A 24094-nucleotide genomic window follows, 5' to 3' on the forward strand; every position below is an offset into this window, starting at 1 on the left:
GAAGAATATACCAAAGAGAGTTGGCGCCAGGACACAGACCTGCTTTACCCTGCTGCTGCTCTTGAAAGCGTCAAAAGTTACTCCATTTTAACTGATGGAACTGCGCATGTTCTCGTGGAAAGAAGAGAAGACACCCAAGAGTCTAGGAGCGCAGCCTATTTGAAGAGTTCATCTCTGCTGACAAGGTTGAAGGCCTTGGTGAGGTCTATGAAGGCAATGTAGAGTAGTCTGCGCTGTTCGTGGCACTTCTCTTGTAACTGCCAAAGTGAGAAAATCAAGTTTTCTAATGCCTTCTTGTATTATGCTGCATGTTACCTATACCCTGAGTTTGGTATCATCTGCAGATTTTGATATTGAGTTACTTATTCCTAAATTCAAATCACTAATGTTCCAGCACTGATCCTTGTGGAACACTTCAACCTTCCTCCAATCTGAATAACTACCTACTCTCTGTTTTCTAATTATTAGCTAACATACTAGCCATTCAGCTGTTTGCTTCTGACTCCACATGCCCTAACCTTTGTTATGAACCCACCATGTGCTACCTTATCAAATGCCTTTTGAAAATCCAAGTATACGACATCTACTACATTACCCTTGCCTACTCTTTCTGTTACCTCTTTAAAGAATTCTATCAGGTTAGTTAAGCAGGACTTAGCCTTTCGGAATACATGTTCTATTTTATGATATTTTGTGTCTCTAGATACTCTTCTGTCACTTCTTTTAGTATAGATTCCAGTATCTTTATCACTAACATTAAACTGACTCTATAGTTCTCAGGTTTTGTTCTAACTCCCTTATTGCATATAGGAGCAACATTAGCTGTCAACCAGCCCTCTGGTACATCCCCTCTTCTCTGAGACTTTTTTTTATACATAAACTAGTGCCTCCTTAGTTTACTTAAGTATGCAAGAGAACATATCACCTGGGCGTGGGACTTCATCCTCTATTAGTTTTGCTGCTTTGCTAATTTTTTTTTCCTTTTCTATCCCAACTGTAATATTATTTTTAAGTTCATCTTCTAATGAAGAGTCTATTTTCTTATCTTCTTTAGTAAAAACTGAGATATTGGCAAAAATATTATTACAGACTCATGTGAGTGATATGGATGGTGCAGGATTATTGCCTAGTGAGATGCTGATTTCACTTAGCTCACCTTTAAACTTATTACACAGTAGATTCTTACCACTTACATATTCAAAATCCAGTCAAGCAAAAAAGTTAAATGAAAGTGGGAAACATCTGAAAAAGCCTCTTAGAAGATGGTGTATAGGCCATTTTATCAATACAGAATCGCTGTTCAAAGTTTTGCCAGTTTTTAAAATGGATGTAATTTTAGCAGCAAACATTTAAAATCATGAAATTGTACATTTTTTTGGTAATGGTACAGCTGTTGTGTGGAGAAAGGTTACAATGAAGAGATGTTATCCAATTAATAGTGAACAGAAAGTTATCCAAAAAAGAGTTGGGATGTTAGAACAAGTCACAATAAATGCAAATGAACATAAGTGAAAGCAATACTACAAGTACAATTTGAAACTGGTTCCTGCTGACTGCAATGTGATGCTGGTAGATTGTTCTACTGCTGACTCCATGTCACACTGTAGTCAGGGAAGGTGGAACTTTGAGTATATCCCCACGCTCACAGCGTTTCAAATGCTGGTTAAATTTTAATGTTAGCTAAGAGCCAACCTTAAGAGGTTAAAAATTAAGTTTAAAAAGTTCTAGGCAGTTCTCTTAGCCAATCTGAAATGGAGGCAGTGTCAGTTGACCACCTTCACATTTTAGAAAACAATGGGGGGAGTTTTATCCTGGCAGCAAGGGTCTCGACATTGGGAGAAACCGATGCTGAGATCCCCGCATCACCTCTTTTCTGGAAGGTCCGCGGAATTTAGTGCCAATCAGGCCCTTAAGTGGACAGCGTCAGCTCGTCTATAGGATCTAGGACCCCGTCAATGGAAATCCCGCCCTTGGAGAGCTGCCAGCCAATCAGCGGCTGGCAGCTGCAGCACCACCATGGAGGTGGTGGCTGCTGCTGGAGATGACTGTCCTGGAGGCCAAGGAGCTTCGCTGGAGCCAGACCTCATGCAGGTCAGGGTGGGAGGGGCCTCTCAGGGTGGGAGTCGCGGGGGAGGAGAGGTCAGCAGCAAGAGCAGAGGGGTGGCCCTCAGCAGGCACCCCCACCTTCCTGATGCCGGGTCCGTTGTTCAGGCACCAAGTGAACGAGGGACCATCTCACCCCCAACTGTGCCCCCCCCACCCCCACCCCCCCCAGAGCTGGGATGCAGCCTGCATAGTTTTCCATGGCATGCTTCCCGTGAAGCGACAGTGCCACCCGCTGTAGGGCTAATTGTGGTTGCGGTGGGAAGAGGCACTTAATTGGGGATTAATTACCCAGTTAAGGGCCTCAATTGGCGGCGGGGCGGGAAGGCCATTCACAGGCCTTCTTACCCTGGACTAAATTTTGGCAGAGGCGGGAACCCTCCCGTCACATTTTATGCTCTCCACGCCTCCAAACCCACCACGGGGGACAGCATAAAATTCCACCCAATGTAAAGTGCAATCATTTTAGCAGATCCACTTCATACAAACGCAAACTGTATTGCATGTGGCCCACTGTATTCTCATTTTGCATGCAGAGCAAATGGATCATTTAAGCCACTTTATCAAGATGCATGTTTCAGCACAAAATCGACTTGCATTTATACAGAGTCTCTAATGTAGAAAACATCCGAATGTAAAAAAGTAGGAAACATCACAATCAGATGTTTCAAACTATAGTCTTGCTTCACTGTTTTAAGAATGAACATATAGTACAAATTTATTTTACAAACCAACCTTGCATGAAGCTTTTAATGCACCATATTATATCCTAGGTTCTACATTGATATTCAAAATAAAGCTTCCTTCAGTTTTAAGCTATAATTTCCAAACAATTAACAATTTCAATGCCAGCAACTAAAGTTCCAAACAAATTATGATTCCAGTAATCATTGTGATCTCTGCAGTTATGGGAGTTCCTCAATGAAGTTTCTTAGAGTTACCTAGTTCTTGGATTGGACGTATATACACTTAGTTTGGTATAGAGTTATACAAAGAAGGAAGGCCCCATATTTGATGCCTGACCTGTGTTGAGTTATCTGATCTCAATCAGGGCAGTAATATGGGCATTACAGTTGGCCTCAGCCCCTCTCAGCTGGGAGAAGAAAAAGAAGGCATGGGATGCTTCTAACTGTGTGCATGTGTGTTCAGTGTAGATAGGCACATGGAGGGGGTTTGGGGCAAGGCCAGCATTAAGCTTGGTTGCGATGTCCTCCCCCCTTGGTTAACAAGCTAGCTAAAACTGCTGCAGAGCCTCACATATCCAGAATGACCACCTTACTGTAAGAGGAAAGCTGGGACTTATGAAACTGTACCCTACAAAGTCAGTGCCTATTAAGGGAAGAAAATTGGGAAATAACATTTAAAGCACTGAATATCCTTTGCAATGTTGATAATATGAACCCAAAATCTAATAGTAAATTTCCCTCCCAAAAAACCTACATTTTTTTTTAAACAGTGCAAAATTAGCAGAATGTAGAGAACCAACCACTAATGCTCTCTGATGTGGCTCAGCAGATTGGTGTTGAATTCTTTCCTACCCAGTCTGATTGCTGCTGGAATTCCTTCTAACAACCATGAATAATCCCTTGGTTACCATCAGTAATTATTACCATTTTCAAGTGATTATTCATGGTTCAGTTAAAGGGCACCCCATACATCAATTGCATGAGGGAAAAAAAATCATTGCTTGATTGGCAGATAAAGCAACAAAGGAAAAAGATTTAAGGTACCATATTCTAATAGGATAGTGCAGAAGCTTTATATTACAGCGGGCGACACGCTCTTTGAACTCATTAAAGCACTAATTTCCCTCCGTCCAGCCTCACTCTCCTGTGCACCAGCTACACCACCATAAATATCTATTCAGAAATTGCTGGAGATCTATGACAGGTTAGTAATCATTTGAAAGAGAAATGTGCTGGAGAATTTCACCTGAAACTGTAACTTTTTTCCTTCATATGCTGACTGACTTCTGCTGTGTGCTGTGTCTTTTTTTAATTTCAGATTTTCAGCAAGGGTGATTCTTTTCTTTTTATTCTCCAATTTTATCTTCTCCCACATTCTGCTCCCCTGAAGGTGCTGGCTCTCTTGCTGAGTTCCATGGGCAGTAGTTTCTCTCTTTATTGTACTGCAGGAAAGGAAACTGCTATCAGTAGTAAGAGTAAAAGAAAGACTTGCATTTATAGAGCACTTTTCACGACCACCGGACGTACTTTTGAAGTGTAGTCACTGTTTTAATGTAGGAAACGCGACAGCCAATTTGCACACAGCAAACTCCCACAAACAGTAATGTGATAATGACCAGATAATGTTTTTGTGATGTTGATTGAAGGATAAATATTGGTCAGGACACCGGGGATAACTCCCCTGCTCTTCTTCGAAATAGTGCCATGGGATCTTTTGCATCCACCTGAGCAGGCAGATGCAGTACCAGAAGATGTGCATGAAACAATGTCATTCAGTCTATCACAAGCTTGAAACCAATGAAGAAAGTCTTTCAACTCATCCAGAAAGAAAATTGCAGTCGCCCATGACAGCATTCTGCTGTTTCTTAAATGAACCTTAATAATAGTTGCTTCTCTGGCTGACTCAGGAGTTCATTCCGTGTATTGATCATGTTTTTTGTCAAGACCTTCTTAATCTTGGTCCCAAATCTGCTTTTCACTGAATTGGTACCTCTTTCACCTTTCACAGCTCAGCTTGAAGTAATGTTCCAAATTTATATTTCTAAACTTCTAAATCTTTTATTTTCCCCTATGAGGCATCCTTTCAAGCCTGATAGGCCAAGTTTCTCTCTTTCCTTATAACTCAGTTCTTTGACGCCATGTATTAGCCGCACTTCCCAGGTTTTAGCATCTTAGTAGCCAAATCATTTAGGCTCACACACAAAAACCGGTTTGATGTTGCCCCTGCCTTATCCTCAAAGGGTTAAGGTTCTTTTGCTGGTTTCTACTAATCTGTCACCCTGTGCGGCCTGCCGTCTATCGACAGCAATAAATAATACAGATTTTCTGCATAATAAATGATTCTTTTTCTACTGTGTGTCGTCATTTTCTACATATTCCACCTGCATCTTACTCTGACCAAATTATAGCAAATGTTTTATCCTCCAATTAATCTAAAAGGTTAAAATGGATTAGTAAAAACGAGCACAGAAAAAATAAAGGTCAAAATCTCTCCCACACAAGCTGTTCCTCCAGAGGTAATTCCAGGATAAAGACAATGGAACTGAGAGATCTTTCACAAATCACTGTAGCGTATTGCAAGTTGAGTCTGAGGGTGCTCTGCTAATTATTCTTTTAAAAGTGCATCAGATTTGATCCATTTACTCTGCAGGAATAATACATGTGCAGTCTGCCACAAATCCATTAATCCAGCTTCTCTAAATGAGTGACTGCCAATTAAGTCAGAAACACTGTGCTTTGTTCTCAAGCATGCTGGTAACATTTATTGTAGTTTTTAAGTTACAAAATGCTTCTCTTTTTCTGAGTTTCAGATAATAGTTGAGATAAATACGAGCAGCATGAGCAGTAGCCCAATTCTTTCTTGGTTTAAATTGGTTGGAGTGCATTTTTGCTCATTAATTAGCAAACCTTTTGCAAATATAATTGTAATATTACAATTGCAAATTGCGAACATTCATTTGGAAGTCTTTATCAAGAACATCTGTAGTGGTCAGCACGGTACCTTGAAGCACCAACACACTGCACATAGAGTGGTAATGTGCAGATTCGCATCTTGACTCCAATCTCCACTGTGCTCTATTAATTGTTTTCTTTAGGTATAATGTACGCCAACCCCTTTCTATGTTTTTCCTATGCGCAATAACCAATTAATAGAGTTTACTTCGCTAAAATCTAGTGCAGGGTTATGCTTAAAAGTCAGAACCTGAGAAGTCATTTATTGCACTACATTACTACATATTATTTCGACCAGTCACAAACAGCACAAGGGCAAATTTTATGGCTCATCATTCTCAAACAAAACAATACATATGCCAAACACGTTTTTCATGAAGCTAAATCCCCTAGAGGGAGTAATTGTGGAACCCATTTCTAGTTCAAATGTATTCATTTTCCTTTTTAAAGAACTGACATTTAAAATTTCTTTGCCATTTAAATTTTAAAGAAAAATCCACTCCCATACATTACATATTCTTGCCTTGAGCATGACCAGATAATAATATAGCGAGGCAGTAAAGGGATTTGGAAAGAAGTTCGGAGAAGGGATAGGATAAAAAATGTTGGAAGTTAGGAGCATACGTGTAATTACCACTCAATAAATTTGAGTAAAATGATGATAAATTTATGGCATATTGGTGCTCAAACCATTGTTTAAGTATCTGTTTTGTACACTTTCCTTAACTACTATAACAAGGCAATCCAAGTCATAGGAAAATATAATGAAAACTGCTTGGACAGAATGGGAAGTTTGGAAGCAAACTGTGGGTGTCAACCCTCCCGGATTTCCCTGGAGTCTCCAAGAATTAAAGACTAATCTCCAGGACACTGCTGCGACAACCTGGGAGAAAAAAATTACAGGGGCATTTTTTTGTAAATAGTCTTTGAATGCTTTTGTTTATTACTTATAAAAATATTAGACAATGGGGGATGGATGGGGTGAAAAACAACCAAGAATCATCTAATCAGGTAATGAAGAGTCTGTTCACTTTCTGAGTGCCATGGGAAGGCGGTGGACTGTGAGGATGGACAGGTTGCGTGATCAATGGGAGGAGTGTGGGGAGGTTGGTGGCAGCAAATCATGTGATGACACCTCCAGGAATATGTCCAACCAAAGTGGCACCTTTAAGGCAGACAGACTTGTGTTATTCATTTTGTTTTGCTACTACCAAACGAAAGCTGGGCAAGAACTCCAGTAAGTTCTTTATCTATGTTATAGTGTCCTGGAAAATTGCAAGGAAGTGGCATTCGGCAGATTCACATTTTGAGAACTTAACCAGAACTTTGTGACCATTGATCAGCATTTCAGAAGTCTATGCTGTTTGTGGTCACGGACACCCACCAAACTTGGAAAAATAATTCCAGAAAGTCAGCCTCCTTTGCAGCATAAAAAACTAACTTAATTTTCTGCAGTGTATAATCTTATGCTTACTTTGCATGCTGCTACCAGTCATAAATGATGCAGCGCTACTGCCTTTGGAGCAGCAGAGAACTATCTCTAGATGGTTGTCTGCACACCATTGGCGGAAACAGGCACGGCAACAATGCAAAAAACTGTCAGAGGCTCCATTACTATCATTTTGTTTTTCTGGTTAAAAGCAGGTTCAGCACTCAGCCAATCTGTACAGAACAACAATGTAGTTTTCCACTTTCTGGCTTGTGCAATAACAACTTATATTTATATAGCACCTTTAACATAATCAAACATACCAAGGTGCTTCGCAGGAGCATTATAAAACAAAATATGACACGAAGCCACATAAAGACATATTAGGGCTGTTATGACCAAAAGCTTGGTCAAAAAAGTAAGTTTTAAGGAGTTCCCTTAAAGGAAGAAAGCGAGGTAGAGGGGCGGAGGGGTGTAGGGAGGGTATTCCAGAGCTTAGAGCCTAGGCAACTGAAGGCTTGGCCAGCAATGGTGGAGCGATTAAAATCGGGGATGCTCAAGAGACCAGAGTTGGAGGAGCGCAGCTATCTTGGAGCATTGTGGGGCTGAAGGAGATTACAGAGATAGGGAGAGGTGAGGCTATGGAGGGATTTGAAAACAAGGATGAAAATTTTAAAATCAAGGCTTTGCTTGACAGGGCACCAATGTAGGTCAGCGAGCACAGGGGTGATAGGTGAATGGAACTTGGTACGAGTTAAAAGATGGGCAGCAGTGTTTTGGATGACTTCAAGTTTATGGACGGTAGAATGTGGGAGACCAGCCAGGAGTGCATTTGAATAATCAAGTCTATAGGTAACGAAGGCATGAATGAGGCTTTCATCAGCAGATGAGCTGAGACAGTGGCGAAGTCGGGCGATGTTGCAGGGGTGGAAATAGGGGATCTTAGTGAAGACGTGAATATAAGGTCAGAAGCTTATCTCAGGGTCAAATGTGACACCAAAGTTGCAAACAGAAGGGTTTAATCTCACAATTGCCAGGGAGAGGGATGGAGTTGGTAGCCAGGGAATGAAGTTTGGAGTGGGGAAGAAAACAATGGTTTCAGTCTTCCCGATATTTAATTGGAGGAAATTTCTCCTCATCCAGTACTGGATGTTGGATAAGCAGTCTGATAATTTAGCAAAGGCATGGGAACCAAGAGAGGTGTTGATGAGGTAGAGCTGGGTGTCATCAGTGTTTGTGTGAAAACTAACGCTGTGCTTTCAGATGATGTTGCCAAGGGGCAATATGTAGTTGAGAAAATGGAGGGGGCCATGGATAGATCCTTGGGGGACACCAGAAATAATGGTGCAGGAGCAGGAAGAAAAGCCATTGCAAATGATAATCTGGTTTTAATTAGATAGGTAAGAATGGAACCAGGTGAGAGCAATCCCACTCAGCAAGACAATAATGGAAAGATGGTCAACCATGTCAAAGGCTGCAGATTGGTTGAGAAGGACGAGGAAGGATAGTTTAACTGTGTCACAGTCACATAGGATGTCATTTGTGACTTTAAGAAGAGCTGTTTCAGTACTGTGGCTGGAAATCTGATTGGAGGCATTCAAACATGGAGTTCCAGGAAAGTTAGGAATGGATTTGGGAGGTGACATAATGCTGAAGGACTTTGGAGATGGGACAGTACTTTGCAAGGACGGTGGAGTCAAGGATTGGTTTTTTGAAGATGTACGATGCATTCCACAGCACTGACAGAAATGCAAGAACTGCATGTATGTGGTTACTAAAGTAATAATGGCAATTTTTCACTTCTGGTTATTAGACATTGTGAAGTAACTACATATAAGCAATTTTTGTGCTTCTGTAAGACCTGTGGAATCCATCATCCAATGTCAATGGGACAGATTCTGCAGCATTGGAGCTTGTGCATGTTAGAACTGTCTCTACTCACAACATTTCTGTAATACAAACATATTATAATTTGCTTTTCTGTTCAGTTGCCTTTCGAAAATTGATCAAGTTCTAACAATATTAATGTCTCTCACTCTCTCATGCAAGCCTATCAAGTAATTGGCTCTTAATCCTGGAAATATTGCTGTGACAAAGCAGATTTAATTACAGCAGGACTCCTTTGGACTGTGTAAAACAGAGACCTACAAACCTATTCCAAATTTTAAAAAATTATTTCATCTCGAAAGTTTCAGGACATTCACTGAAGTTTCAATGGTCTTTCGCAAATTGAAGAAAAATAAATCACTTTGTCCAACACACTCTGCGGCTCTTTTTTCATTCAACTCCACCCCCAACAGCTCTGATCCCTCGAGTTTGTTCTTTCATCCTCCTGGTAGTTCTGATCTCTGACCTTTAATCCATTGCACCCAGTAGTTCCAATTTTTATTGGAGCACTTTCTACCTTCCCCCGGGAGCCCTGATCATTGTTATGGACTCGTCACCAGGCATTTATCAGCTCCTCCTAACACTTTCAATACTTTACCCAACAGTTATGTTTTTTTCTCTCTTCCCATTGTCTCCACACAAAGAAATAGAAAAAAACACAATTAGAACTGAAAGCTTTGTAAGTGAGAATGACAAACTGAAGACTGGAGATGAAAGTGGAAGAAAAAGACGACACAAAAAGAAAAAGAACAAATGGATTGAGAAGCCACAAACACAAGATAAATTTCTTAGCATGACACACCCACAGATTCTCCAGCAGGACAAAAACCTACTTAGCTCTCCTTCAATATTGCCTGAAAAACGTCCACTAGTGATTTCAACAAAAGAAGGGCTAGGCCACTGAAGGTGTTACCTCAGTATAATTCTTTTGAGATGATGAGAATAGACTCTTCAGTACTGTATATGAAAATAAGACCCAAGGATAGCCTGATGCTAATAGAGTAGAAACCCTTTTATCTAATCTGTGGCAAGAATTGACTCAAAATTGACACTTTTTTTGTTACCACATACATGTTACATGCTACTAATGAATAGGCTCCGAGCAGGGCAACTAATTTACAATGACTGAACAAGGCAGGTTCTGCCTGGGGTCTGAGATGCTTCCTAGTATTTTGATCATTAAATTCAAGATTTTGTCCATTTTTCTTTGAAAACTGTAAATGAGTGGCCTTGGCTCTAAATCAGTGAGCTGTACTTCAGGAGACAGGATAATTCAGATAAATTGACACCTGTCAGTATTTAAGAGAAAAAAAAACTATACTAATTAGGTGTATGTATGCTGCTCACATTCAGATATTTTTCCTTTGCTGGTCAGAGGGACCTTGGTGTACTAGTCCATAGATCACTGAAGGCAGCAGCACAGGTAGATAAGGTGGTTAGGAAGGCATATGGAATACTTGCCTTTATTAGCCGAGGCATAGAATATAAGAGCAGAGAGGTTATGATGGAGCTATATAAAACGCTAGTTAGGACACAGCTGGAGTACTGTGTACAGTTCTGGTCACCACACTATAGGAAGGATGTGATTGCACTGGAGAGTGCAGAGGAGATTCACCAGGATGTTGCCTGGGCTGGAGCATTTCAGCTATGAAGAGAGACTGAAAAGACTAGGGTTGTTTTCCTTGGAGCAGAGAAGGCTGAGGGGGGACATGATTGAGGTGCACAAGATTATGAGGGGCATGGATAGGTTAGATAGGAAGAAACTTTTTCCCTTAGCAGAGGGGTCAAGAACCAGGGAGCATAGATCTAGGGTAAGGGGCAGGAGGTTTAGGAGCGGATTGGGGAAACATCTTTTCACCCAGAGGGTGGTTGGAATCTGGAAAGCACTGCCTGAAGAGGTGGTGGAGGCAGGAGCCCTCACAACATTTAAGAAGTATTTAGATGACCACTTGAAACGCCATAGCATACAGGGCTATGGGCCAAGTGCAGGAATATGGGATTAGAATAGTTGGGTGCTGTATGGCCGGCACAGACACAATGGGCCGAAGGGCCTGTTTCGGTGCTGTATAACTCTATGACTCTATGGTACCTTATTATAAATGAGAAAAGTAATTTAAAAACCTCACAAATCTCTGTACAACTGTATATGCATGCTCTGTGCATACACATGCATTGATATTTAACAAACATTCCATGTTTGTAAAAAATAGGAAGCTAGTACAGAATGGGATCAAGTGGGAATGGGAGGGAAGACTTGGGGCTGGATTTTATGCTGGAGCCGGAGCTCCCAACGCCGGCCGAAAAGGCGGGGGGAGCCCCGCCTTGAACATTTTGAGCCCCACCGGAGCGATCCTCCGGTCTTTTTCAATCGGACTTTCACAAGTCAAGATCCCCATCCCTTTAAAGACAAGGATCCTGCCTCCAGGAACTGCTGGCCAATCAGAGGGCCGGCAGCTCAGCAGTATCAGTAGTGCCACCGTGAGCAGTGGCCACTGTTAGTACTGCATAGGCCTCAGACCCAGGCCCAGTGCTGGAACCCCCGACCAGAGACAGGTGAGGCGGGGTTGGTCGTGCAGTCCAGGGGAAGGGGATCCCGGTTCCCGGTGGGGGTCCTCTGACGGCCACAAATTTCCCATGAAGAAGGGACCCCCCCCCCCCACCAAGCCCCAGGGAGGGCGGCTCCTGTTACATGGCTCCCTCCCCATTTGGCAGAGTAACCCCCTCCCATGCTGGTAATATCCCAGCGGCGGTGGGAAGAGGTCCATAATTGGCCTTTGATTGGCCACTTAATGGCCTCAATAGGCCTCTGTGCCAGCCTATCCTGCCCCCAGGAACAATCGCTTGGCGAGGGGCCCTCCGCGCCTCTGTCGCGATTCACAATGACCCCCTCCACCGACCTCGCCTCGGGGGGCCATACAAATTTCTGGGGATGTGGGAAGGGAGGAATCACCAGAATCTGAAGGTTCAGAATAATATAAATTAGATTACACCATAGAAACAAGCAACAATAGGTTCAAATGCAAGGCTGTGATTCATGAATTTGTAACTGAGATATGTACAGAGGTGCAAGCTATACAGTGCATTTTACAGAAACTGGATTGAGACTGACAAAACTCATTTTACATAGGACTTTTACAGTTTCAGCAAAAGGAAGAGATTTCCATACCAACTGTGAGAGTCTGGTAACAAACAATGGTGCCAGAGAAAAGCCAGTATAAAATCTACTGCAATACCCATATCTTCTATATTACACCAATGTGTATAACATGTTCCATTTCTAGGAACATAGGAAATAGGAGCACAGGTAGGCCATTCAGCCCTTCGAGCCCACTCCGCTATTCAACTAGATCATGGCTGATCTTCCACCTCGCCATTTTTCCGCACTATCCCCCATATCCCTCGATATCTTTAATATCTAGAAATACCTCCTGCTCCTATGATCTCTGTCTTGAATATGCTCAATATGACTGAGCCTCCACAGCCCTCTGGGATAAAGAATTCCAAAGATGTACCACCCTTTGTGTGAAGAAATTCCTCCTCATCTCAGTTCTAATGACCTATCCCTGACTCTGAGACTGTGTCCGGACGAAGCATCCTTCCTGCATCCACCCTGTCGAGCCCTGTAAGAATGTTGTATGCTTCAATGAGATCACCTCTCATTCTTCTAAATGCTAGAGAATATAGGCCCAGTCTCCTCAATCTCTACTTATAAGACAATCCCGCCATCCCAGGAATCAGTCTGGTGAACCTTCGCTGCACTCCCACTATGGCAAGTTTATCATTCCTAAGGTAAGGAGACCAAAACTGTACACAATACTCCAGGTACGGTCTCACCAATGCTCTATACAATTGCATCAAGACTTTACTCCTGTACTCAAATCCTCTTGCAATAAAGGCCAAAGGGTCATAGACCTCACTCTCTCCTCAGATGCTACCTGATCTGCTGATTCTAAATTTCATATTTCCAGTTTATGGAGAATGGAGTGGGAGGCTCAGGGGGCCCTTCCCGACCCGCTCCCACCTCCGTTGCCACTTTACGCAGGGCAGTGTGGCAAAAAACGGCCCGCCCGCCGCAGGCCAATCAAGGCCCTTAAGTGGCCACTTACAGGCCTCTGCCCACCGCCACTGAGATTTTACCATTGGCAGGTGGGCGGCCCAGGCCCGAGAGAAGCCACCTGACAAAAGCAGGCGGCTCTCTGATGGCCTGGGGGGATGCGGGGGGAGGGGGACCCTCATGATAGGGCACCCTGTGCCTGACAGAGGGCCACCCCTGCTGCCCCAACCACTGCTAACACGCCGACACCCCAATTAACCACCCTTGCCTCGCTGGGGCCCGACCGATCACCCCCGGGTGAGGCAATAAAAACCTACCTTTGTTCCGGGGTTCTGTGACATCATGTTCAAGAAGTTGGGCTGCAGTCCCAGCAGTCACCACCACTCCTGGTGGCGCTGCTGGGACTAAGAGCTGCTGGCCCGCTGATTGGCTGGCAGCTTTATTAGGCAGGACATCCTGCTTCAAGCCAGTGGAAGTCCGCCTTCGAACAATTAAAGACTAGGGAACCACAAAACGTGGGTTGAATCCTCAGGCCATGCGGAAGCAGGTTTGCCACCGACTTTTCTGTTGGTGGACGGCTCCTGTCCACTGAGGGAAAAATCCCGGCTCAGGACTTGAGCATAAAAATCCAGTGCAGTACTGAAGGAGTGTTGCACTGTCGGAGGTGCCATCTTTCAGCTGTGACTTTAAACGGCCTGACCTCTCAGGTGGATGTAAAAGATCCCATGGTACTAATTTGAAGAAGAGCAGAGGAGTTATCCCTGCTGTCCCGGCCAATATTTAACCTTTAATCAACATCACAAATTCTGGTCGTTATCACATTGCTGCTTGTGGGAGCTTGCTGTGCACAAAGTGGCTGCCACATTTCCTGCATCACAATAGTGACGACAGTTCAAAAGTACTTAATTGGCTGTAAAGTGCTTTGGGAAGTCCTTTGGCCATGAAAGGCACTATATAGATGCAATGCTTTGAAAATATCCATAGTGCATGGTGAAAGCATTCTTCTTAAAATAATTCTTCACTAAGACAGCTGAAAGCTTGCCATTTGATTAGAAAGTTCTCTTGTCTATAACCATATAGAAAATGATGCATCTGTTTATCCTCCCATCATTAGACAGCATGCTTGATTGTAGGTGACTGGTTATTAATAGACAGCTATATGAGAAAAAGGGCAATGTCTCCTTAATTCATCAGGCAATTATAAAAATTCTTTGCTCCTAAGTAACACTTGTTGGAAGGACGGAATGGAATCAGGGCAATCTAATAAATGCTTAATATGCCTCTATCAAATCTGTACTGAAAATAAATAATTGTATCGGATGCTCAGATCACTCATAATACTTCAGCCATAAAAAGGCTCTTGGGAAGTAACAAAAGGTTACTTGGGTACAACATTTCCAATTATGCATTGATTTAATGAAAATGCAAACAAATATTGAAGTGATTAAATTATTATTGCATCCCCAAATTTGATTTATGGCCTGTGCTGAGATCCCGAGCACAGAAGCACTGAGATTATTTGGACTGCGATAATTAGCATCAACTTGAGGCAAATTGAATCACCCAGGCCTCTCACTTTGTGACTCCAACTGCAAAATATACACATCTGGATATTGGGTACAATCTTGCCAGTGACACCCATATCCCATGAAAGAATAAAAAAAATCATGGTCAGGTCTAGCTGTGACACCTGCCATAGATGAATAGCTTGCAAACAAACATTGCCAAACTTGCACATGAAGAATGGCTATTGAGAGAGATAGAAATGTGATGTTGATCCCAAATAGAATCGTACTCTAGCAAAAGCCAGTGTTGCAGGAGAGTACGGGTGATGGAGAAGAAAATTGGCAAATGGTAGGTTTAAACATATAATTGTTTAATGTAGGAGGCAGTGGAGGAGGAGGATGAATGGAGAACTAAATCCAATCTGTCTGCAAAAATATAACATTTGACCTAATTTGAATTAAAATGAGATTCCTATTGAAAAACAAAATACAAATGTCTCTCAGTGAGTAAATGAACAATATTCACCTTTAAGTTCCCAGGATCCTGGTCTGTGATAATTTAGCTAACCTCATTAAGGGCACAGGAGGAAGACTACAATTGTCCTGGATTAGGAAGAGGAAAATCCGTGAACATACTAATTCTGCTCACTTTGCATTCCTGCTGAAAGCATGCAATGTTGGAAAGGATTGGGGTCATCCATGATGCATCACCTATTGTGGTTAAATAGACTGTCAAGACACGTAAGAATCATAACCATTTGCAGAGATATCAAAAAGTAATGGAGCAGGGTCATTTGAGATTTCAGGGTGGTCAGCCAAATCCTTTTGTGAGTCACCCCAGGCCCAGGTAAGGGTCCCTTGCTCCGAGTTACAAGCCATAGCCAATGGCAGAACCAGCAGATTTTCGGTGCTGATGGTGGAACAGCTAGAATGTCGAGGGACAACGGCTGCTTACAGGTGGAGGATCCTAAGGAAAGAGGACTTGTTTGTGCTTTAAAAGGAAGTATGAGGATGGCAACAAGAAACCACTTCATGTACTTTTTACCTAGTTATATTTCTCTTTTCTCATGGAAGTTAGAAAATGGGAAGCTCTTACGAGTAACTGTAAAAGCAAGTGCAGGGCTCTGAGGTGAGAAATAAGCAGAGGACCTGCCCTTGGGCAGATCGTCACTACTATCAAAGAGCAACTGGCATCCATGGAACCAGATCACAGCAAAGAATCAGCATATAGGAGGGGCTGAGGAGGAGAGAGCACTGGTGTAATAGTATGTTAGGACAACACAACTTTTTCCTGTTTGGTGTGCACAATTCAAAACAGCATGATTTTCCAAAGTGCACCTAATGTCAGGATCTGGAATATAGCTAACAGGAAACTCCAATTCAGTTATCTCTACAGTTATTTCTGAATCTTTAAAGTTTGCTGCATGTGTCGGATTTAATCATTTCCTTTGGACGTCCATATCGCAGCTGGTCTAGAAAAATGGTGCCCAGTTTTCACATATCTGCTTCAAGTGGATGACATGTACTCAGAATAAATCTCAAGATCTTGCAATATTTCATGTTTCCCATCAACTTTCAAGATGCACCAAATTTGTGCTGGTACAAATTTCAGAAATCAAGCCTTTTTGCTCTGTGTGCATGTGCATGGTCTCACCCATGTTGAGGGTGTAGCACTGGCCATTGATCATTTGTGCATAAGCAGCCAGCTGCTGTTTGTTAGGGTAGCAGTCACAATCATTGTCCAGAGTCCCGAAACATGATATCACAGAGATAGAGATGAATACTGTAGCCAGCAGAAAATTAAGCAACATCGAGTTCACAGGTAACCCTGAAGGCTATGCATCAGGACATTCCTTGCACTGTTGGCTTTTTTTTTTAAGGGGAAATTAAATGTGTTTCATTGATGGGAAATGGAAGTTTTTTTTCAGGCATTAGTAATAAGTGGTAAAGGGAGTGCATCGGGATTTAATATCAGATAAAATATTTGAATAGGGGTGAGTCTTAAGGAAATAAAGCCCGTTATGGAAAGTATTTCAGTTTGAGTATTTTTGTGTACAATTTGAAGTACTAGATGCTAGAATAATCTGCATTTACAGTTTGAGTTAGAGGAATGCCTACTTTGTAATATTTAAATTGTACAAGTAGATCTAATCAAAATTAAAATAACCACAATCCAAGTAGAATAATGAATATATTATCCACCATTCGTAATATGTTAGTACTATATGATTCATGGGCAAAATTTGTTTTTAAATTAAGTGGCCTGCCATTTAATGACAAATACGGTATCTTTTGCATACATCTGCAAATTGGAAGCAGATAATTTCTGAGTGCCTGCTCAGTTTTTCTGTGTGTACTGCAACCTAAAGGGACCACTGGAGGCCATCAAGGAACATCAAAGTTTTTGATTTTTTTCATTTACTTCAGTGTGGAGCCAGGAGGGGCAGAAGTGCTTCTTCTGTCTGCATAGCTGTAGATCAATGTCAGCCCATAATCGCTCTCAGTCAAATAACCTTCCTCCTCCCAGGACTTACCTGCAAACCAAGTTTGGGAAACCCCCAACCCATGAACTGCATCTCAACACCCAACTGGTGTCTGCATCTCGCTGGTATTATAGAAGTGTCTGCCAAGGTCCAATTTGAGCGAGTCTCAGGCCTGTTTTCAGGCGCGTGCTTCATACGACTTAAGAGTTAATAAAATGTGAAAAAGTTTGCACTGATCAGCGGAAATGTAAAAGAATTTCACTAAGTTCCACTGGTAAAGTAATTCATAGGAAGGTTAAGCTTTCATTCATCTTGGCAGCAATTAACCATTTTCACATTTTAACTCTCGTGTCCTAGGAAAGTCAGGTGCAATATTAGATACAAAAAGGATAAAATATGAGATTAAGGACAATTCATGTCATCCAAAACCAGATTTTACTATACGCAAGATATATTATGACCCATTGTTACAAAATGTGGATAATATTAATTATGTTATTTGGGACAAGGGTGACTATTTTAATTAGATCTACAAGTTCAATATATTGCAATTATTATGTAACATGGGCATCGAGGAATGCTAATTCTTATTTAAGTTCATAAACTGTCCTCACTGTGTCCAAACACATGCAGCACCCGTGGCTGGGTTATGGTCATCAATGAGAAACCAGGTTGATTCCCTTTTCCACCCCCAACCCCTCCACCCCCACCAGGCATACTGAAGCCAAGTCTCAACAGCTGCCCTAGCTGACATTAGCTCACTCAGCAGAAACCAGGAATCAAATCTGTGGCTTTTTGGTCTGTGTAACTTACTGCTACACCAGCTGGTGTCTTTACCCACTAGGCTGTCGGGGGAGCTGCCTTTTGCTATTTTCAAACACTGTTCACATAAGAATTGCTGGGCTCATGGATTTTGCTGGGCTACAAGAAGCAAGACTTTTGAATCAAGAAAGAGTTATTTGCTTAGAAGTCTTAAAGCCCATTTTTAAAATGTTGTTACTGCTCCTATTTCTATGCCTTTTTCTCTGCCTATTGGAGAATGAATTTATAAACAGCTAATGTGGACACCATACACTAAGCACGTGAAATACAAATGTGAAGCAGGATTTAAATTACAGCTAAAACAAGTTTTGGAATGACAATACACCTGGTTAACAGCCAATAAAAATGAATATAACCAGGATTTTGTAACATTTTTGACATCTTAAATAGTTTTCCAGTAGTTGGACTGATAAATGGATTACTAAGACAGACCGTTCTACAGTACTCCAACTAATACTGAACATTTCCAAAATTAATTTCTATATTGTAGCATTTACTTTGCAGCAGAACTAAAGTTGCAACAGTAAAACACCCGTTTTGTTTTGTCGCTCTGAAACAGTAGAAGAATTTACAGGTATCTTACATTGATTTAGGCCCTGTTTAACAATATTCTGATTTGTCCATCTTGCAGGTCACAGTCCGTGGTGGAACCAGGTGCGCTGAAGCACCAAGACAGGGATGATGATAACACTCAGCCACTACTGGCTCTGGACTGAACTAAAGACATCTCAGAGGCCACACAAACAATGGTCACTCCATGGCTGCATCTCAGTAGTACAAACACTAATGGAACACTTGCTTAAATCAAGTCACATTCAGCCAAGTGAAGTTCTTATTTTCATTTTTCTTATAAAGACAAAATTCAGATATCGTTAGCTATCTTGTCAGAGCTATAAGAACTTGATTAAAGAATAAGAAATAATTTTAAATGGCATACCAAAAGGATTTTGTATCTGCTGTAGGTGACCTGACAGTAACCTTGGTATCAGATATTAGTATTTTGCCTAAGGAAGAGAGAAGGTAAATTTCCATTAATGCAGAAGTGTTTTGGTCTTAATAACAGGCATGTAATATTCAGATATATTTGTGCCTTTGAGTGGTACCAGAGATAGAATGTTTTTACACTTTAATATCAGAATGGAAAACTCAAAAACAAATACGTTATGAATAGAAGGCAGGATGAAAAACCATTTATTAAAGTGCCAAAGATCCATAGAGCCATTCCTAAATTTATTTGCTGGATGAATGGTCAAAATTCATCAATGCATTTTATTTAAATTCAGTAAGTGAAGCTAACATTGCCAACCACAAAGCTGTTTATTTGATTGGGCAAATAAAGAAGAATTACTCAAGTTTTTTTGTGTTTTATTTTGAGAAAAATCAGGGTTCGTGACATACAGCATTTTACAAAGTGTGTTCATTAATGACTTAGATATTCCATCCCAACATATTTCACTGTAGATAAATGTTTACTGATATAATGATGGTGCTTGATCGAAGAGCTGTATAAAATCCTATAGCATAATTTGTGAAGAGCATAAAAACTTTAATTTCAAAAATAACTATTTACAGTTGTAAATACGGTACTGAAATCAGTGGTAGTCCCATTTTTTTCAAAGAATGTCAGGTTTATATTCTTTTTTTAAAAAAGGCATATTATTCCATTTAAAGCAAGACTAAAGGATTTAGAAGACACAACCAAAATCAGGATGAGCTTTGTATAACACAGTAAGGGTGTCTGTGAAAGACATGACATGACTCACTCACCTATATATATAAAAAAAACACAACTTCAAGGATTACAAGTTTCCATAAAAGCAGAAGTACTTGCAGCTAAAAATCTTTTTCCTATTCTCTAGAAAACCACTGCAGCAAAGTATCAATCGACATGATACCAGTACCAGAACACATACCCACAACACTCAGAGCAAATTCATTTTATTCAATGATATATAATAGTGTTAAAATCTCATCAAGTCAATGACAGGATATAAAAAGAATTGCAGTGCCTTAACTGGTAGACTGAATCCACTCACTTTAGCAAGAGGAATCTGATATCAAAAAGAAAATAAACTATTTAAAAAAATATCAAAATAAAATAAAATGCAATCTATTTATTTTCTGCCAGTAGAATAGAATACAGTCCTTATCTGAGAGAATGGGTTTTTAAAACCCCTATTGCAAGTAGTCATTTGAACTAGAAATGGATTGAAGCTGAACTTCTTTTAAAAACTAGCGTAAGCCAGTATGAAATTCTTTCCAAAATTGAGTTAGATCTCTAATCTTTTTTCTGGATACAGTAGATTGAATTTATTTGAAGGCTGGGGATAGCAGAAAATGAAAGTAAACGTATTCTCAATAACAGCACTCACTAAAAATGCAGCATCATATGATGACTGTAATGATCACCACCAGCATTTGTGTCTCTTTAAACATGTATGTTCAATGTTTCAAAATGGAGAAATGAGGGGGGCAAAATAATAAGACAGTTTTGAATATCATTAAAATAACAATTTACAAAATGTTGCATATTCTTTCAAGCCAGTCACCATGTTTTTATTTATGGCTACACAAAGGCTTTGGTATTTTATTTTTCTAACAGGTAGATAGACAAGGAAAGGGGAAATAACTTTAAATCCTACTGAAGATTACTCCCTGGTATTTTGATGCTTTTTTTGACTTTGCCCTGACTTAATAAACAGAAGTCCATGAGTTCAGTATCAAAACACTGGAATGCTTGGCAACATGCAGCTTTAGCCATCACTACAAATATACTGAATTCAGTGCATCAGAAAAGAGGTGAGCAAAACACAAAGCTGCAATACACAGATACCATTGCAATATAAGTTGAGGAATATTCAATTACATTTGCATTAAAAAGAACACTAGTATGTAATAGGCAGGAATAAACCAGATTAATAGAAGTACAAGGCTCCTCCCCTCTGTGTAGCTAATTCAATTCCTTTGGGTAGTTTGGAATCAGTAAATCCATCAAAACCAGCATCTGCAGCATTAATCTAACAGAATTGTACCTTATTCACTATAAAAATCAAGATATTTAAATCACAGTATCTCTATACATTTTTGTTAGACCAAAATATAGTTTCCCATGCTCTTCCTGTTCCCAACATACTGATGCTTTGGCACCAAAACATATCAATATATGAATGGAGACTGCATTTTCCCACATTCTGATCTAAGTCGCAATCCTCATCTCTCTGCAGGGATCTGACTGCTCCTGTGACTGCTCTGAGACAAAAGTATCTTGATTATGTGGTGAACTCAGCCTTCCTTGCCTTACCACTGCAAAGTAAAGTCTGTCATTTATACTTGGCATAATAAATTTGAACATAAAAACATATGGTCACTTTACTGTAGATGTATTACGGCTGTCACAAGCCATCTGTTACTTGGCATTTTGTGCAGATGTATCAGCTGTCTATTGGATCACTGTGCCTCACATTGGCATTTGTTCATTTTTGTCACACTAAAAAAAGTTCAACATTGGCATTTGCAGCAGTTAGCATCTTACGGGAATGCATTTCGGGTCCTTTCCACAGAATTAATACATACAACGCTACACTCAAAGGAGGGTTTATTTTTATGCTTAGTAAGCAACACTAATGGTCAGAAACTTACTCTATAATGACTTATACTATTTGTTAATTTCAACTGTTTTTATTTGGACAATGAGCACTACTGATACAGCTGGGGAAATGACTTTGGACGAGTTACTAAGCACAGTGTCGGAGCGGGGGTGGGGGGGAGCTAAGTATAAGCACAGATACATCTGTTAACTCAGGATGCTTCAGTGATCATGTCATTTTAATTCTGTGTATTAATCAATCTCGCTCATACTGTCAGGCTTAATAACTTCTCAAAGGCAGCTCCCCCATTGAGGGCATCAGCACTCGCTGTGTAAACAAAAAAAATTCAAAAATTGACAGAAATAGACCAAAATGCATTTTAAGTTAATATTTCTTAGTAATTGATTATTAAAAAGGTACAGTTGCGTGAAACACTATAATTTATTAATGTTATCCAAGAAGAAATACTGACTTCAGCTAAATCTGTGTAGTGTGTAAACATACTGACTAAATGCAATAAGGAGAGGTACAAATCATCTTTATGTAACTGGTCAATATCTCTGATTAAGGAACTCATGAATATCTGTACATTTAAAATAATCAAAATATATACAGAATGATTCCATATGGAAATATAAAACACCAGTTAAGTGAATGTGACAACTTGTTTAGCTTATAGAAACCAGTCAGACCCAATTCAAATTCATTACGGTGGAAAGCCATATTGTCCACTGATATTCACAATGAAAGGATTCTTCAATAGCTTGAAGTGAACTATTTTGTATCTTTGTAACTATTCCAAATCAGAATTGGGAAAATGCCATGTTCGATTTTCCTCAGTAGATCTTATTTAGCTTTGGTCTTAGTGGTCTGTTTTGGAAGAGGATACAGCTCAAGTTTGCATTACCCAACCTCTACATAAAATATGCCCTCTTAAAAATATTCCAGGAGACCTTTTTGTTTAATGAACTGATTTTTTTTCAAAATACATTACCCCTCACCCCTGGAAAACTCTCCTGCACCAAGAATTTGAGAAAAAAGAACAAAATCAATGGAACTGGTTATACTTCATAACAAAAGACAATTTCTTCATGTTTGTTCAACTCCCAAACTTCCGTCTCCAGTTTGTGTCCCAAATCTGCCATTAGATTGGGGAAAGGGTTCTTCGCTGGTGGGACGACAACTCTGGGTGCCACACATCCACTATGAAGATAAGCCTATAGCTGTTAGCATCCTGCCAAACTTCATGCTCAAAAGAATCATCAAAGATGATCACCTTCCCCTCCTTCCATTCTCTGCAGAAACAAAGCAACATTGAATATCTGTTAAAAAGCAGGCCTGACGTTTATGGATAAATTTAACATTTTTTTTGAAAAAGGGAATTTGGATAAGGAAATTGTTTCCTAGGGCATCAATAGATTATGCAAGAGGGAAGCCTATGATAGTGGTCTGCCACAGGGATCAGTGCTGGGACCTCAACTTATATAAATGACTTAGATGAAAGGACTGAAGGTACGGTTGCTAAATTTACCGATGACACAAAGATAGGTAGAAAAGTAAGTTGTAAAGAGGATTTAAGGAAGCTACAATGGGATATAGATAGGTAAGTGAATGGGCAAAGATCTGGCAAATGGAGTATAATGTGGGAAAATGTGAAATTGTCCATTTTGGCAGGAAGAATAAAAAAGCATATTATCTAAATGTGAGAGATTGTAGAGCTCTGAGATGCAGAGGAATCTGGATGAATCGCAAAAGGTTAGTATGCAGGATCAGCAAGTAATTAGGAAAGCTAATAGAATGTTATCATTTATTACAAGGGGGATTGAATACAAAAGTAGGGAGGTTATGCTTCAGTTATACAGGGCATTGGTGAGATCACATCTGGAGTACTGTGTACAATATTGGTCTCCTTACTTAAGGATGGATGTAAATGCGTTGGAAGCAGTTCAGAGAAGGTTTATTAGAGTATTTCCTGGAATGGGCGTGTTGTCTTCTCAGGAAAAGTTGGACAGGCTGGGCTTGTATCCTCTGGATTTTAGGAGAATAAGAGGCGACTTGATTGAAACATACAAGATCCTGAGGGGTCTTGACAGGGTGGATGTGAAAGGATGTTTCCTCTTGTGGGAGAATCTAGAACTAGGGGTCACTGTTTAAAAATAAGGTGTTGCCCATTTAAGACAGAGATGAGGAGAAATTTTTTCTGAGGGTTGTGAGTCTTTGTAACTCATCCTCAAAAGGCGACTGAAGGAGAGTCTTTGAATATCTTTAAGGCAGAGGTAGATAGATTCTTGATAAGCAAGGGGGTGAAAGGTTATCGGGGAGAGGCTGGAATGTGGAGTTGAAATTATAATCATATCAGCTATGATCTTGTTGAATGGTGGAGCAGGCTCGAGGGGCCCAGGGGCCTACTCCTGCTCCTAATTCGTATGTTTGCAATAATCGTAGATTGACTCTGGATGAAGTAGTTATTGTCATTTTATATTTTGGGGTGTTTTTCACATTCTGGTTGCATGCTTCATTACCACTGAATGCTTGAAAATTATTTAAAACAGTTTTACTGCACTGCTCTATTATAGGAGTATTGGT

The 24094-nt window shown here is 40.5% G+C and overlaps 2 protein-coding genes across 7 annotated transcripts in view; one reads left to right on the forward strand and one right to left on the reverse strand.

Moving 5' to 3' along the window:
• LOC137369590 (clavesin-1-like) overlaps nucleotides 1-18637 on the forward strand; it is a 121983-nt gene extending 103346 nt beyond the window's left edge. Inside the window, exon 5 of the mRNA XM_068030896.1 lies at nucleotides 18553-18637. Coding sequence (XP_067886997.1) covers nucleotides 18553-18637 — 85 coding nt within the window. The remainder of the gene's footprint in view (nucleotides 1-18552) is intronic.
• Nucleotides 18638-19269: 632 nt separating this feature from the next.
• The window catches only part of LOC137369997 (aspartyl/asparaginyl beta-hydroxylase-like), a 295423-nt gene continuing 290598 nt past the window's right edge, over nucleotides 19270-24094 (reverse strand). For all 6 annotated transcript variants that reach the window (XM_068031905.1, XM_068031903.1, XM_068031904.1 and 3 more), the window contains one exon: nucleotides 19270-22803. In XM_068031905.1, the coding sequence (XP_067888006.1) occupies nucleotides 22653-22803 (151 nt within the window). In that variant the 3' untranslated portion in view covers nucleotides 19270-22652. The remainder of the gene's footprint in view (nucleotides 22804-24094) is intronic.

The sequence above is a fragment of the Heterodontus francisci genome, chromosome 5, assembly GCF_036365525.1.
Source record: "Heterodontus francisci isolate sHetFra1 chromosome 5, sHetFra1.hap1, whole genome shotgun sequence".
In the NCBI taxonomy this organism is placed as follows: Eukaryota; Metazoa; Chordata; class Chondrichthyes; order Heterodontiformes; family Heterodontidae; genus Heterodontus; species Heterodontus francisci.